At 26.4% G+C, this 16,344-nt stretch overlaps 2 protein-coding genes across 5 annotated transcripts; both read left to right on the forward strand.

The window, feature by feature from the left end:
* Positions 1-324: 324 nt before the first annotated feature.
* On the forward strand, positions 325-9,533 carry LOC410887 (myotubularin-related protein 13). 3 transcript variants are annotated; one of them, XM_006561176.3, is made up of 22 exons: positions 326-639; positions 740-1,018; positions 1,412-1,497; positions 1,554-1,841; positions 1,918-2,137; positions 2,273-2,514; positions 2,607-2,912; positions 3,012-3,189; positions 3,299-3,503; positions 3,614-5,218; positions 5,290-5,483; positions 5,545-5,943; positions 6,031-6,247; positions 6,357-6,558; positions 6,643-6,788; positions 6,905-7,750; positions 7,821-7,968; positions 8,036-8,181; positions 8,262-8,488; positions 8,641-8,847; positions 8,946-9,028; positions 9,133-9,533. In XM_006561176.3, exons 2-22 carry the CDS (start codon positions 919-921, stop codon positions 9,223-9,225), a joined length of 6,138 nt encoding a protein of 2,045 aa, XP_006561239.1. In that variant the 5' UTR covers positions 326-639; positions 740-918; the 3' UTR covers positions 9,226-9,533. The 3 variants fall into 3 exon arrangements, with proteins under 3 accessions (XP_026302258.1, XP_006561239.1, XP_026302257.1); XM_026446473.1 differs by having other exon boundaries at positions 325-1,018; positions 5,548-5,943; XM_026446472.1 differs by having other exon boundaries at positions 326-1,018.
* A 1,260-nt stretch (positions 9,534-10,793) lies between these two features.
* LOC726187 (AP-1 complex subunit beta-1) lies at positions 10,794-16,193 on the forward strand. Of its 2 annotated transcripts, XM_026438940.1 has the most exons (11): positions 10,794-10,950; positions 11,520-11,690; positions 12,936-12,962; positions 13,063-13,308; positions 13,392-13,652; positions 13,734-14,156; positions 14,241-14,925; positions 15,003-15,261; positions 15,321-15,672; positions 15,761-15,952; positions 16,031-16,193. In XM_026438940.1, exons 1-11 carry the CDS (start codon positions 10,843-10,845, stop codon positions 16,103-16,105), a joined length of 2,799 nt encoding a protein of 932 aa, XP_026294725.1. In that variant the 5' UTR covers positions 10,794-10,842; the 3' UTR covers positions 16,106-16,193. The 2 variants fall into 2 exon arrangements, with proteins under 2 accessions (XP_026294725.1, XP_026294726.1); XM_026438941.1 differs by lacking the exon at positions 12,936-12,962.
* Positions 16,194-16,344: the final 151 nt, after the last annotated feature.

Genomic DNA, 16,344 nt, shown 5'->3' on the forward strand with positions numbered 1-16,344 from the left:
AAAATAATTTAAATCAAATCTTAAAAATATATAAAATATATTTATTCTTTTATTTTAAATAGTTATAATTAATTTGATATATAAATATAATATACAGAAAAAAATTATTTATATGAAAGTTTTTATGAATTCAAAAATATTAAATTATATATAATTTATATTTTTATATTAAATTAATATAAATTAATATAAATTAATATCTTAATATAATACAAAATTATTTAATATAAATTTAATGAAATAGCACATATATAAATTAATATACATATATTATTTGTGCAATAATTTCATATGAACGCGCTATAAATAACGAAATAATATTGAAGTAACGTTTCTAATAATGCGTATGTTTCAGATTTAAAGTTTTCTCAGTGACCCAAGCAGAAGACAAAAAAAGTAAAATTAAATGTGAATTGCAGCGCATTTGTCTCTTCGTTTGTATATATGTGGCGCGTTTTAGTTCGTACGCGGTTCAACAAACACTCAATGTGGCGCTTGAGTTTGGAAGGTTATGGATTAAAGCTTCGGGGTGTGGCATCATATTGTGTTTTATAAAATAAATAAAATATTGTATACTCTTATGATGACGGATAAATTTATTTTTTAAATGTGACGAATGTGAACTATCTGTTTTCAACGGTGCGTGTGACGCTAGTAAAATTTCAACCACCGTCTAAAATTTGTTTCTCAAATGGAACAAAATTTTTTAAATGTATTTACAACAATATTACATTTTCAGTGCTTTAAACAGAAATTTATATTATTTGAGTGGGAATATATAAATTCAAAAATGTTTATAATATTTTCCAATTAATTTGCATATTGATGTGTATTTATGTATAATATTGACACAAGGTAGTTGATTGTTACTTGGTAGAATACGGTCCATGAAATCACGTGTATTAAAGTCTACGTGGGATGTTGGGCGCTATCACCCCCACGAACCCCCACGAGTATACCGAAATGTCTCGGCTAGCCGACTACTTTGTTGTGGTCGGCTACGACCACGAAAAAGAGAGTAAGTGTTTAGTTTTTAATTAAAATTACATTTTAAAAATATATCTATATTTTTAACATTCATAACTGATAAGCATTTAATATATGACAATAATATGTATTTATAATAAATTTATTAAAAAATGTCAAATATAAATTTATAATATGATAATCAATATGATATATATAAATATAAATTAATTACATATTAAATAAAACAAATATATAAATATATAATTTATAAAAAAATTATATTATATTATATTAAATAAAAATGATTTTTTTTAAGTGATAATTATTTATATCATAATTTTATTTAAGAAAATTTTTATTATAAAAAAATTAATTTATTGAAATATAGTAATAAAAGTTTAATATATATATATATATATATATATATTATTTATTTTTATAGGAGGTGGTATAAGTAATGGAATTATTTTACAAAGATTTCCAGAAAAAGATTGGCCAGATACACCATTTATAGAAGGCATAGAATGGGTAAGATTTTTTTATCATATTTTCATAATTTTTTTGTAATGAATTTTATTTTATAGTTTTGTCAACCACAAGGATGGGCCTTATCTACAGAAAGACAAGAACCACGATTTTTTGTATCTATTTTAACTGACATTGATGCAAATCGTCATTATTGTGCTTGTATGTGTTTCAATGAAACAATATCTATTTTGCCAAGTAAACCTGTAGATGAAGAAGAAGATCCTGTAGATGGTGATAGTCGTTCTTTGGTTAGAACAATACCTACAATTGCACATCACAGCATTATGTATGCACCTAAATGTCTGGTGCTGGTTTCCAGACTTGATTATATTGAAACTTTCAGAGTATGTATATTTTATTTATATTAAAATTATAATTAATTTTAAAAATACAAATTTTATTTTTATATTAACATTTTAGAATTGCCTTGGTATTATATACACTGTGTATGTAGAAAATCTTGGAATACCATTAGAAACTCTAGTAGGAAACATATTAGGTTGTATACAAGTGCCACCTGCTGGTGGACCACAAGTAAGATTTAGTATTGGTGCAGGTGACCGTCAAGCACTTCAACCTCCAATTAGTCCTTCTCTTCCAATAACACACAGTAGTGTTAATCTTTTATTTCAACAACTAGGTAAAAATAAATTATTTCAACTAGGTAAAAATAAAATAACTATAATTATATTATTAATTATTATAATTATATTTTCATATATTTTTTATTAAATTATATTTAATATTTATTTGATATATAATTATATCATTTTAGGAATCCGTAATGTATTAGTATTATTTTGTGCTGTTATGACAGAACATAAAATACTTTTTCATTCTGCAAGTTATTCACGGTTAACTGAAGGATGTCGTGCTCTTACTGCATTAATGTATCCATTTAGATACACACATGTTTACATTCCCCTTTTACCAGCAGCTTTAGTTGAGGTACTCAGTACACCTACTCCATTTATTATGGGTGTACATAGTTCACTAAAACATGAAGTTACAGAACTTGTAAGATATTTAGTAAAGCTTTATATAATATTATTTTTTATTATATCATAATATATATTATATATTTTATTAAGTATCATGTCCTTTTATAGATGGATGTAATAGTTGCTGATTTGGATGGAGGTTCTATTATGGTTCCAGATGGAGTTTCACTTTCATTACTTCCAGAACCACTTCTTTCACAAACACAAGATGCATTATCTTTAGTATTACAACCAGAATTAAGTTGTGCAGATTATGCTTTTCCACCACTTGCAACAAGAGCTCCTCATTCTCCTATGTTGGATAAAGAATTACGAGCAGTTTTTATGAGAACATTTGCACAGTTATTACAAGGATATAGAAGTTGTTTAACATTAATAAGAATTCATCCAAAGCCAGTCATAACATTTCATAAGGTTTTTAATTATTATTTTATTTTAATTATTATTGATTTATCAATTTTGTAATATATAAAAATAAAAGAAAAATATATAAATTGAATTTTTTATTTTTAGGCAGCTTTCTTAGGAGAACGTGGCTTAACTGATTGTGATTTTACAACTAGAGTTTTGGATTGCATGTTTTTTACTTCCTTTATTGCAGAAAGGGGACCACCATGGAGGCCTTGTGATGTATGGGATGAATTATATAATAATTTAAGCGATCAATTAAAGCAAGAAGCACAAGATCATAGTAAGTAATAATTATATGTAACTAATAAATAGATATATTAAATAACATATAATTATAATAAATTAAATAACAATATATTTATATACAATAAGTATCATTTCAATATTAGGGCTTATTTTAACACATATTCAAGAATTAGCACAACAATTATATACAAATGAAAATCCAAATCCTCAACCATATGTACAAAAAATTTTAAAGCCACCTGAAGGAGCATTTGCTAGAATACATCAACCGCTTTTACCACGCATTAATCCAGAACAAGTTCAAGCAATTATAGATGAAGGTCTTACAAAAAATAATCTTAAAGTTAGGTGTGTATTGGAAATATATATTTTATATAAATTATATATATATATATATATATATATATATATATGTATTATTTCTTTGAAATTTTATATTTATATATAATATTTTATAGATTATCATCATTAAGACCATCACAACCTCGTATTGTACCTATGGGTCCACATATTTCATTTGTTCATGATACTAAACATTTGGTTAGCAATTCTGCACGTAGATTGGAAGTTCTGCGTAATTGTATAAATTGTATATTTGAGAATAAAATATCTGATGCTCGTAAGACATTTCCAGCTGTTTTAAGAGCTTTGAAAAGCAAAGCTGCTCGTTTAGCACTTTGCATGGAATTATCACAGCATGTTGTGGGAAATAAAGCCATGTTAGAACATCAACAATTTGATCTTGTAGTTCGATTAATGAATTGTGCATTACAAGATGATTCATCTATGGATGAGCATGGAGTTGCTGCTGCACTTCTTCCTCTTGCTACAGCATTTTGTAGAAAACTTTGCACAGGAGTAATTCAATTTGCATATACTTGTATTCAAGAACATCCTGTATGGCAAAATCAACAATTTTGGGAAGATGCTTTTTATTTAGATGTTCAAAAAGATATTAAACGTTTATATCTGCCTGGTGAAAATTCTCCACCACGACTTATAAATGATGGTATCTTAAGTCCTATTAGTCCACGAGATGGCAAAGAATTTCCATTTCGTGATCGATATTCAATTTATCAAATTCAAGAGCCATCAGCTCTTGAAATAGCTGCTGAACAAATGAGAATTTGGCCAACAATCGATCCAGAAAAACAAAAAGAACTTATTGCAAGTGAAGAAAGTACTATGTATAGTCAAGCAATTCATTATGCAAATAGAATGGTTTATCTATTAGTACCATTAGATATAGGAGCAAAAACTCATCGCCAAGATAATATTTATGATGATGAAAGAGCAAGTAATAGTATTACAAATAGCGTAGCAAGTGATAGTGGTGATGCAGAATCTGGTTTTGAAGAAACTGATCCTGGAGAAACTGGTAGTGCTGTTATTCGAATGGTTTCACGATTTGTAGATCGTGTTTGTACTGAAGGAGGTGTAAGTGCTGAACATGTAAGATGCCTACATCAAATGGTTCCTGGTGTTGTTCATATGCATATTGAAACTCTTGAAGCTATACATAGAGAAAGCAAAAGATTACCTCCAATACAAAAGCCTAAAATTTTGACACCTAATATGTTACCTGGTGAAGAAGTTATTATGGATGGCTTACGTGTTTATCTTTTACCAGATGGTAGAGAAGAAAGTTTTACTTCAGGATTACCAAAGATACCACCACTCTTGCCAGCAGAAGGAGCAATTTTCCTTACTAACTATAGAATTGTATTTAAAGGAATACCTTGTGATCCATTTGCTTGTGAACAATTAGTAGTTCGTGCTTTTCCTGTAACATCTTTAACTAAAGAAAAACGAGTTGCTGTACAGCATTTAGCACATTTAGATCAATGTTTACAAGAAGGTCTTCAATTACGATCATGTACTTTTCAATTAATAAAATTAGCTTTTGATGAAGAAGTTACACCTGAGAATATTGAAACTTTACGAAAATTAGTTCATAAAGCTCGATATCCACCTCATATTTTTCATCATTTTGCTTTCAATGGTCAAATATTAGTTACTCAAACTGCACATCATAAAGGAAAAGAAAAAAATGCTACTCTTAAGTAAGTAATTTTTTATTCAAGTTTTTGTATGTGTTAGTCATTTATTAAAATAAAATTATTCTTTTTTCTAGAGGATTTGCTAAAAAAACACTTTTAAAGACTGCGCGTAAAGCAGGTTTTAAACCGAAACAATCGTCAAAAAGACAAAAATATGTCTTGCCAAATATGAACATGATCAGTAATAATAAGTATATGACATCACCTGGTCGAATGAGTTTACCAGTAACAGATAATAATGATTTAAGTCACGATGATGATCTTAGTGGTAAGTTAAATTTTAATATTTCCAATATTTAAAATTTTTTTTATGATTAAAATTTTTACAGTAGATGATTTTGAAATTCCTGGTATTGTAACTCAACCACCAACTGATGCTAAAACTTTAGAACGATTATCAGAACGTAGTTACGTTAGAGATTGGTCTCGATTAGGATTATATTCAAATGGGCCACATAATAATCGTAGAAATGAACCTTTTCGATTATCTTCTGTGAATTGTGCCTACATGATTTGCAGAAGTTATCCTGCACTTCTTATAGTTCCTTCATCAGTATCAGATGAAAGTATTCGTAGATTTTGTCGATTATATAGATATAATAGAATACCTGTTGTTACATGGAGGCATCCAAGAACAAAAGCACTTTTAATTAGAGGTGCTGGTTATCATGGAAAAAGTGTCATGGGCATGTTGAAAGCTCATCCAGCATCTGCTGGTAATTTAAAAGGTATTTATTAAAAATTATCTTGAAATTTTTTAATATCTTTAAATTTTTATAATATTTTTAAATTATATATTTATTTTATATTCATAGCAACATCTTCAGAAACTACATCATCTTTAGAGCAAGAAAAATATATTATGGCTCTTGTAGCTGCTACTCCTTTATCTGCATTAAGACAAGGTTCTGCTTGGGGAATGTCTGATAGTTCTCTTAGTATTGATTCTTTATTGTTAGCTGCTGAAGATCGTAATGCTACACCCGAACAATCACGACGAAATCCATTTAATAAAGCTATAGGAACATTAAGGTAGATTTTTATTTATTTTTTTATAATATCTAAAATTTTATGAAATTAATAAAAATTTAAATAGTATTTAAATAATATTAAAGATTATTATTATTTTTTTTTTTTACAGTTCTTCAGGAGGCAAAGGACCTAAGAATTTTGGTCGTTGGGGTTCATTAAAAGATAAAAGACATAATTCTCAAGCTTCTTTGACTTCAGTTCATCAACGTGGAACTGTTAGACATTCGGCTGATTCGGACAGCGGCACAGAATGCGTACATACTTTTCAACGTGCTGCATTATATATTCTAGGTGAAAAAGCTCATATGAAGGTAAAATATAATTTAATTAAATATTTTAATTTATTTAATTATTTTAGATATAATGTGTTTCATTAAAATTAATTGTTTTAAAAGGGTGTTAAAGCAGAATCAGCACCAAAAACAGATTTTATTCCAGTGGAATATTATGATGTAAGACATACCAAAGCTGCATTTAAAAAACTTATGCGAGCCTGTGTTCCTAGCTCTCCAAATGTAGAGCCTGACCAAAGTTTTTATAAGTATGTGCAATTTATTTATAGTTAAATATAATATTATTATTATTAAATATAATTTTACTATAATTTATATTATTTCTAATAAATAATATATGTAATATATGTAATATATGTTTCAGATTAATTGAAAGTTCAGAATGGTTACAACAACTTCAAAATTTAATGCAATTAGCCGGTGCTGTAATAGATTTAATGGATGTTCAAGGTTCATCAGTAGCTGTTTGTTTAGAAGATGGTTGGGATACTACAGCAACAGTATGTTCTGTTGCTCAAGTATGTCTTGATCCACATTATAGAACAATCGAAGGTTTTCGAACTTTGATCGAGAAAGAATGGCTTGGATTTGGACACAGATTTGGGCACAGAAGTAATCTTGCAGCAAATTCTCAAACGACAAATTTTACTCCTACCTTTCTTCAATTTCTCGATATAGTACATCAAATTCAAAAGCAGTTTCCATTAGCATTTGAATTCAACGAATATTATTTAAAATTCTTAGCATACCATTCAGTTTCTTGTCGCTTTCGTACGTTTTTATTGGATTGCGAATTTGATAGAGTGGAATGCGGAATTACTGCTGTTGAAGATAAAAGAGGATCATTGACAAGTCACCATAAAGGTGTAGATACAGGTAGTGATGATGAAACAATTTATCCTGGAGGTAGATTAGCAGGAACAAACACAGGGTGTAATCTTGGTCAAAGTATATTTGATTACATCGAAAAACAGCATGCACGGTGTCCCTTATTTTATAATTTCATATATACTCCTAACACAGAAAATATGGTATTAAGACCTGTTTCACATTTGCCAAATCTTGATATTTGGCAATATTATTTAGAAGAAGAATTAGCTCATGGACCTGCGTATGATTTAGAAGTATTACAACAAGATTCTCAACAAGAAGAAGAAGCAGAAGCTGCTGATGGTGTAGTTAAAAGTAATCGTAAAGTAGTTACACAAGGGTAAGATTAAAATTTATGACTTTTTTCTCTTTTATTTTTATTATTTTATTAATATTATGATATATTATAGATATGACGGTATAAGTTCAATGGTACCCGATCAATTTTCTCATCTTTTAGAGGAAATTCATAGATTAGAAACTGAATTGGGCCATTTACCACAAAAATGGAAAGTTCTTTGGGATAAACTTGAACTGCCAAATACGGATTCACTTGCTGTTAGTAACAAATATTTAAAAATTATATAATTTTATTCAATATAATATATTTTTATTTTTTATATAGAGACATGCATCATTTAGCACTGCATTAGTTAGATATCATGGTCGATTAATTCATAAACGTTCCACATTAGAATTACTTTTAAGAGGCAAACTTGCTAGTGGAAGTTCTTCTGGAAATGATGGTTCCGTTTATGCACATCCTCATAGGTAATTTTTATGAAATATATGAAGTCTTAATTTAAATCAATTAAATAAAATGTTGAATAACTTAATTTATATTTTTAAAGATTTGAAAGATTAGATTCAGCAACTCCAACTCATTGTGATGCTTGTTCTGGTGTATTATGGGGACCAGTAAAAGCTGGTTTACGATGTGTGGATTGTGGTCATGTGTGTCATGATAAGTGTGCTGATGCAGTACCAAAAAATTGTACAAAATATAAGACAGTGACTGACAATTTACAAACACATACACTTACGCGAAGCGGTGGGGACAATGGAAGCGTAAATTCGAGTATGAATATTTTATTATACTAAGTTATATTTTTCAATTATTTTATTTATTATTAATATTATTATTTTTAAATTATATTTTTAGTGAACAATAATTATATTTTTCATCACTATTATAAATTATTTTATTTAACATAAAAAATTCACATTTAGGTGTTACTACAATACAAACTTCTTCACAACAATATTATGAACAATTCTCTAGTAATGTTGCTGAAAATAGAACTCATGAAGGCTACCTTTATAAACGAGGTGCTTTGCTTAAAGGTTGGAAACAGAGGTGGTTCGTATTGGATTCTATCAAACATCAATTAAGATATTATGATGCCATGGAAGATTCTCATTGTAAAGGATATATAGGTTTGAAATCAATTTTAAAAGTGGAATATAAACATAATTTTAATATTCATTTTAATAATAATATTTTAATAATCTTATAAATATTTACAATTTTACAGATTTAGCTGAAGTAGTATCTGTGACTCCAGCTCAGCCAATGCCAGGACCACCAAAGAAAACGGATGATAAGTCATTTTTTGATGTAAATTTATTATTATTTTTTTTATTTTTTTAAATATCTTTTAAAATTTATTATAATATATACACATATACATACATGTGTATAACATATATTTATATTTACAGCTTCGTACAAACAGACGAACGTATAACTTTTGCGCTGGTGATGCAACAACTGCACAAGAATGGATTGAAAAAGTCCAAGCGTGCTTACAATAGCTTGATTATAACTCTAATTTAAATTGTGCAAGTGACTGATAGATTAAAACAGATTTTAATTTTGTTACATACTATTGTATAGTCTAATAGTACGTATTATAGACTGCAGTAATTTGCTTTAAATATTTTAAAACCAACAATTGTTGGATTGAACAGTATCATAAATTGAATGTGATGTATTCATATCCTTGACATAGCATTATTATATAAATGTATATTGTAACTATATATAATTACGTTAAGTTTTAATTATTTCAGCTGGAAGATAAAAGATCATAACATACTCAATTAAATGTTAAATTTTTTTATTTTGTTTATTATGTTTTTAATTTTAAATGAATATAAATAGAGCGTAAAATATGTTAAAATATTAGATGAAATACCTATTTTGCGAATTATTATGAATATTATTGTTACTGCAATTACAGTTTTAATCAGAGAAGATATGATCTCGCTTGTTAAAAGATAGATTGCGAATGAAAACAAGATATATTTTGTTTTCGAAATTTGATGTATTATTTGTTTAGTAATTCTATTATGTTTATTAGTAAAATTAAAATTAAAAAAAATCTTATATTCATTTTTAATTAAATTTATTTTTGGATTTATTATAGTATTTTTGAAATATATTACCTTTCTATTATTGCACATATCATGTATAGATTTTCTGATAAATAAAATTTTCGAATTTAGTATAAAAAAAAAAACTATGTAACAAATATTATAAACAAATTATGTGCAATTTATTTAATACTTCGATATTATTAAGAAAATATATATTTAAATGTGATGTTTCAAATTTTATAATAAGAACTATCAAAAAGAAAATTGCTTTATATTTATTAAAATTTTTTTGTTTTTTAATAATTCAAATTCATAAAATTTATAAAAGAAATAAATTTTTAATTTTAAACTGTTCACATATTTGCTTATTGACTTACCATACTTGATAGTCTATGATTTAAGATTCTAGGGTAAAATTTGTTCCTAACTTCAATTTTCTTGATAAATTCTCCAAACTATATATGAAAGTATAGCATATATGGATCCGTTATAAGTATTTTTAGTCTATGGTTAAAGGGCGTTTTATATATAATCGAAAATCTATCAATGTTCTATCAGTTGATAATTTTTAACATATTTTTAGTTGCTTAAAACAATAAAGGTAGTTTAAAATAAAGATTTTTTAAATAATATTTTTATTAATTATTTAATTGTCATAAATATTAATAATTTACTTTATCATTTTAATGAAGTGAAAATATAAAATGTCATTCAATTTTTAGTATAATATTTTAAATATAAAATGCTATTATATATTATATTTTAAATATTTTTTATGTTTTTTATTTTTTTATTTTGTAAAATTATAAATAATATTTCACTTTTTGTTTAAATTAACAATCTTAAATATTTTATATTATAATTATTATTAATATATAACATTGTACTATACATATATCCTGAACATTGATCCATTTATGATTTACTATATTGTATTCTTATTTAATTTTTCCAATAATTTTTCATTATTATATTCAAAATATATATTTCTTTTTTCAGAATATAGATTCAGTTATAATTAAAATAATTCTGAAAACTCTTTAAAAATTTAGAATGACAGATTCAAAATATTTTACTACCACCAAGAAAGGTGAAATATTTGAACTTAAATCAGAATTAAACAATGACAAGAAAGAAAAAAAGAAAGAAGCAGTAAAAAAAGTAAGTTATTAATAAAATATTTTCCAATTATTCAATTTTATATAAAATTTATGTATAATAATTCTCTTTTAATTAAATATTACTATAAATAGTTAAGTAATTTTATGCAGCAAAGATATAATTTTAAAAGGTAATTTATTTTTATAAAAGGTAAGTTACAAAAATCACTATTGATCAAATTTTATTTTAAATGTAAATTTTATATTATTATTTATATATTTATAAAAATTTATAATTTACATTTAATTAACAAATCTGTTTCATGCTGCATAAACAAAAGGATGAGTAAAATCATACAATAAAAGTTTCTTAAATTTAATGAATTTTAATAATATTGTAATATAATATATGCATAATATGCTGTATTCACTTTTTAAACATTTATTTTTATTAATAAATTATTATTTGGAAGATTAATAAAATCAAACATAAATTATATCTATTCTTTTATTTAATTCAAACATAAATTATATTTATTTTCTTATTTAATTAATAGTATATATATATTTCTATTTTTTTTATCATTTATTTATTATCTATTTAAATATTTAAATATAAATTATGTGTAGGTTATTGCTTCCATGACTGTGGGTAAAGATGTGTCAGCACTCTTTCCTGATGTGGTCAATTGTATGCAGACAGATAATTTAGAACTCAAAAAATTGGTGTATTTATATCTGATGAATTATGCCAAAAGTCAACCAGATATGGCCATCATGGCTGTCAACACATTTGTCAAGGTAATGTAACTTAAAAATTTAATAAATAATTTATTATGTTTTATTAATGCACTTTTATCCTCTATATATTATGACACTTGGATGATGTTGAGAGTCTCTATCTGCAAAGAGGCAAGCTGGAAAAAATTTATAGTAGTTTTTTTATATGTCAAAAATTTTTCATATAAATTTAATATTAATTTTGCAGCCTGTCTCACATCATGTACAGACTGTGCTTTGCAAATTACATCAGTTTGCACAGAGCTGTCTGCGTTATGGGACGGAATGTATTATTTTTTCCTCTTAATGAATTGCTTATTTTTCAAAGAGCACGAGACTGGAATTTGGCTGAATATTTATTATTAATTTTTAAATTATATAAGAATAAAATAATACATTTTATTGATTTAAGTTATTACTACCAAATTCCAGAATTTTTCTTCAGTTAAGCATCAAATATAAAAATGGATTTATTAACAATTATAATATTTAGCAAAATCATTAAAAAATTTACTAGAAGGGCTCACAATATATGTTAGTTTTTAATATTAATGCACTAATATATTATGCTGGTTTTCAAAATTGAGCATGAAACTTTTTCAACAAGTTACAAAAATGTTATTTATATTTAAACAGCTATATTTAAATTAATGAAAATTGTACAATAATACAGTTATTTATATTAAAAATATAATTGGCTTTACAAAAAAATTAAATATAAAATAGTCTCAGTGGTAGATTCAATTTATTTTTTAGATCTATCTAATGTGTAAACAGCATGAATAAATTCATTCCTTAAATGTCCATTTTACATGTATGCATTATAAATTACTGCTTGTATGCAGTGCATATATTTTACATTATTTGCACGCAAAATGTTTTGGTCTTTATAAAATTTTAGTCTTAATTGATAAGTGTAATGAGTGTTAAAATTAATATTTCAATGTAATTATTATGAACACATTTTGATGTATACATTTTTAAATGTTTGAATAAATATCATGTAACATATTCTTATGTGCATGACATTAAACTCTCTTTTAATGTAAATTTATAATTTAATTTTAATTTGTGAATTAAAAAAATAAAAAAAATTATAAAATAAAATTATAAAAAAAGATCTTAAGATGGATATCTTGTGCTCTTTAAAAAATGATCAGTTCTAATCATCACATTACATTAAATGGTTGATAAGTATAATATTTAACAATTAATCAAAATGGTGACGGTGACCAATTTGACCTTTTTCGTTCTGACACGCAAAAGGAGCTAGCGACATCTCCGATGACAAAGGTACCATACCACTTTCTACTTCGTTAAAATTCATGGGTTGAGATAGATAGCCACTGCTGTGACTAGACTTGAATCCCTGGCTTGCCCGATTTTTGCGCAGGATTGCGAGGACCCAAATCCGTTGATCCGAGCATTAGCAGTTCGCACAATGGGTTGTATACGTGTGGATAAGATTACTGAATATCTCTGTGAGCCACTGCGAAAATGTCTGAAGGATGAGGATCCATATGTTCGTAAAACTGCAGCTGTTTGTGTAGCCAAGCTTTATGATATTAATGCAGCTTTAGTTGAAGATCAAGGATTTTTAGATCAATTAAAAGACCTTTTATCAGATAGCAATCCTATGGTAAATAATTTGATTTTATTTATTATTTAATTTTAATATAAAAATTATTGATTATTTTTTATTTCATTCAATTTTTACATTAGGTCGTTGCAAATGCGGTAGCCGCATTATCTGAAATTAATGAAGCAAGTCCAAGTGGGCAACCTCTTGTTGAAATGAATGCGCAAACTATTAATAAATTATTAACAGCACTTAATGAATGTACAGAATGGGGTCAGGTTTTCATTTTAGATTCTCTTGCAAATTATTCGCCGAAAGATGATCGAGAAGCACAAAGTATTTGTGAACGTATTACTCCACGTTTAGCTCATGCTAATGCAGCAGTTGTTTTATCTGCTGTTAAGGTATATGAAAAATTAATTATTTGTAATTAGAATTATAAATATTTATTTTTTCTATTAAAGAAAGATTTTTTTTTTATTTAGGTATTAATGAAATTAATAGAAATGTTACAATCAGAATCTGATTTTGTTGGTACATTAACAAAAAAATTAGCTCCACCTCTTGTAACTTTACTTAGTTCTGAACCTGAAGTACAATATGTAGCATTACGAAATATAAATCTTATTGTTCAAAAACGTCCAGATATTTTGAAACATGAAATGAAAGTTTTTTTTGTTAAGTATAATGATCCTATTTATGTTAAACTTGAAAAATTAGATATTATGATTCGTTTAGCATCCCAAGCTAATATAGCTCAAGTTTTATCTGAATTAAAAGAATATGCTACTGAAGTTGATGTGGATTTTGTACGAAAAGCTGTGAGAGCTATTGGTCGTTGTGCCATCAAAGTTGAGCCTTCTGCTGAACGATGTGTTTCAACTCTTTTAGATCTTATACAAACAAAGGTATTTTAAAATATGTATAGAAAAATAATTATTTATATGAATAATATATATATATTTATTATATATATATTTCTATTTTATTAGGTTAATTATGTTGTTCAGGAAGCAATTGTTGTTATAAAAGATATTTTCCGAAAATATCCAAATAAATATGAAAGTATTATTTCTACTCTTTGTGAAAATTTGGATACACTTGATGAACCTGAAGCACGTGCATCTATGATATGGATTATCGGAGAATATGCAGAACGAATTGATAATGCAGATGAATTACTTGAAAGTTTCTTAGAAGGATTCCATGATGAGAATACACAAGTTCAATTACAATTACTCACAGCAATTGTAAAATTGTTCCTTAAAAGACCGACAGATACTCAAGAATTAGTTCAACAAGTTCTTAGTTTAGCAACTCAAGATTCTGATAATCCTGATCTACGAGATCGAGGATTTATTTATTGGCGATTACTTAGTACAGATCCAGCAGCAGCCAAAGAAGTTGTACTTGCTGAAAAACCTCTTATTTCGGAAGAAACAGATTTGTTAGAACCAACGCTATTAGACGAATTGATATGTCATATTTCAAGTTTAGCTTCTGTATATCACAAACCACCTACTGCTTTTGTTGAAGGTAGAGCAGCAGGTACTAGAAAATCATTACCTGCTAGAAGTAATTCGAATGAAGATTCAACTCAGCATACAGCACAACCTCATGCTCAAGTTATTCCTGCTCAAGATTCTTTAATAGGCGATCTTCTCAGTATGGATATTGGTAAACAAAATTGTTATTTATTATTGTTTCTACTGATTGTATAAATGTACATTATGTATTATGATAAAATTTTATAGGTGGTCCAACTATGGTTACTCCAACGCCAGCTTCTCAATCAGGATTAGGTTTAGACTTATTAGGAAGTGGTTTAGATGGAATTTTAGGTGGAACTGATACTGGAAGTACTGCACCTGTTGTATCTCAAACTACTACTGGACTTCTTGGTGACATATTTGGTTTTAATCAAGGACCTACTTCTTATATTGCACCTAAAGTTAATTGGTTACCTGCTGAAAAGGGTAAAGGATTTGATATATGGGGAACATTCTCAAGAAAGTAAGTAATATAAATCACAAATATTAATTCAAAAAATATAACTATTTATTTTATAATAGAAATGGACAAATTAGTATGGATATGACATTTACAAATAAAGCAATGCAACCTATGGGTGGTTTTGCAATACAATTAAATAAAAATAGTTTTGGTTTAACACCAGCAGCTCCATTGCAAGTACCAAGTCCTTTAAATCCTGGTACTAGTATAGATACTAGTGTAATTTTATCTACTGCTGGTGCAGTACAACGGATGGAACCTCTAAATAATCTTCAAGTTGCAATAAAAAATAATATTGATGTGTTTTATTTTGCTTGTATTGTTCCCATGAATGTATATTTTGCAGAAGATGGACAATTAGATAAAAGAGTATTTCTTAGTACATGGAAAGATATACCTGCCCAAAATGAGGTTTGATTAATTTCCTTTTTTATATTACTATTTATTATACTATTTCTATATTATATGTTAAAAAAATCAATACATTTTAATATTTTAGGTACAGTATACATTGAAAGGTGTAATGCTAACGGCGGATCAAGTTGTACAAAAAATGCAACAAAATAATGTATTTACAATTGCTAAAAGAAATGTTGAAGGACAAGACATGTTATATCAATCTCTTAAATTAACAAATACTGTTTGGGTATTGAATGAATTAAAAATTCAGCCAGGAAATCCTGATGTTACTGTAAGTTAAAATTTGAATTTAATTTTCAATATTTATGTATATTTAAAACATTTAATAATTAATATATTTTAATTATAGTTATCTTTAAAATCTCGTTCAGTAGAAGTGGCACCAGGAATATTTCAAGCATATAATGCAATTCTACATTCTTAAATAGTAAATTAAATAATTTAATATTAAATTATACTATATGTTGCACTTTATGTCAATAATTCGTTTATATAAATCATTTATACATATATTATTGCATACATATAATTTATATATATATAATTATAATTAGAAATTATAAAAAATATTTGTTTGTATTTTATAGACATAATAAATTTAATATATTGTTAAATTTATTATAAAATAGATGTAACTTGAAATAAAAACAAATTATGTTAATT

This window comes from Apis mellifera, linkage group LG2, assembly GCF_003254395.2.
Source record: "Apis mellifera strain DH4 linkage group LG2, Amel_HAv3.1, whole genome shotgun sequence".
Classification (NCBI taxonomy): domain Eukaryota; kingdom Metazoa; phylum Arthropoda; class Insecta; order Hymenoptera; family Apidae; genus Apis; species Apis mellifera.

Coding starts and splice junctions, on each gene's coding strand:
- LOC410887 (XM_026446472.1), top strand. CDS start 919: ATGTTGGGCGCTATCACCCCCACGAACCCCCACGAGTATACCGAAATG. Junction 1,842..1,917: donor ATTATATTGAAACTTTCAGA/GTATGTATATTT, acceptor TTAACATTTTAG/AATTGCCTTGGTATTATATA. Junction 5,944..6,030: donor ATCTGCTGGTAATTTAAAAG/GTATTTATTAAA, acceptor TTATATTCATAG/CAACATCTTCAGAAACTACA.
- LOC726187 (XM_026438940.1), top strand. CDS start 10,843: ATGACAGATTCAAAATATTTTACTACCACCAAGAAAGGTGAAATATTT. Junction 13,309..13,391: donor TATCAGATAGCAATCCTATG/GTAAATAATTTG, acceptor TTTTTACATTAG/GTCGTTGCAAATGCGGTAGC. Junction 14,157..14,240: donor TAGATCTTATACAAACAAAG/GTATTTTAAAAT, acceptor CTATTTTATTAG/GTTAATTATGTTGTTCAGGA.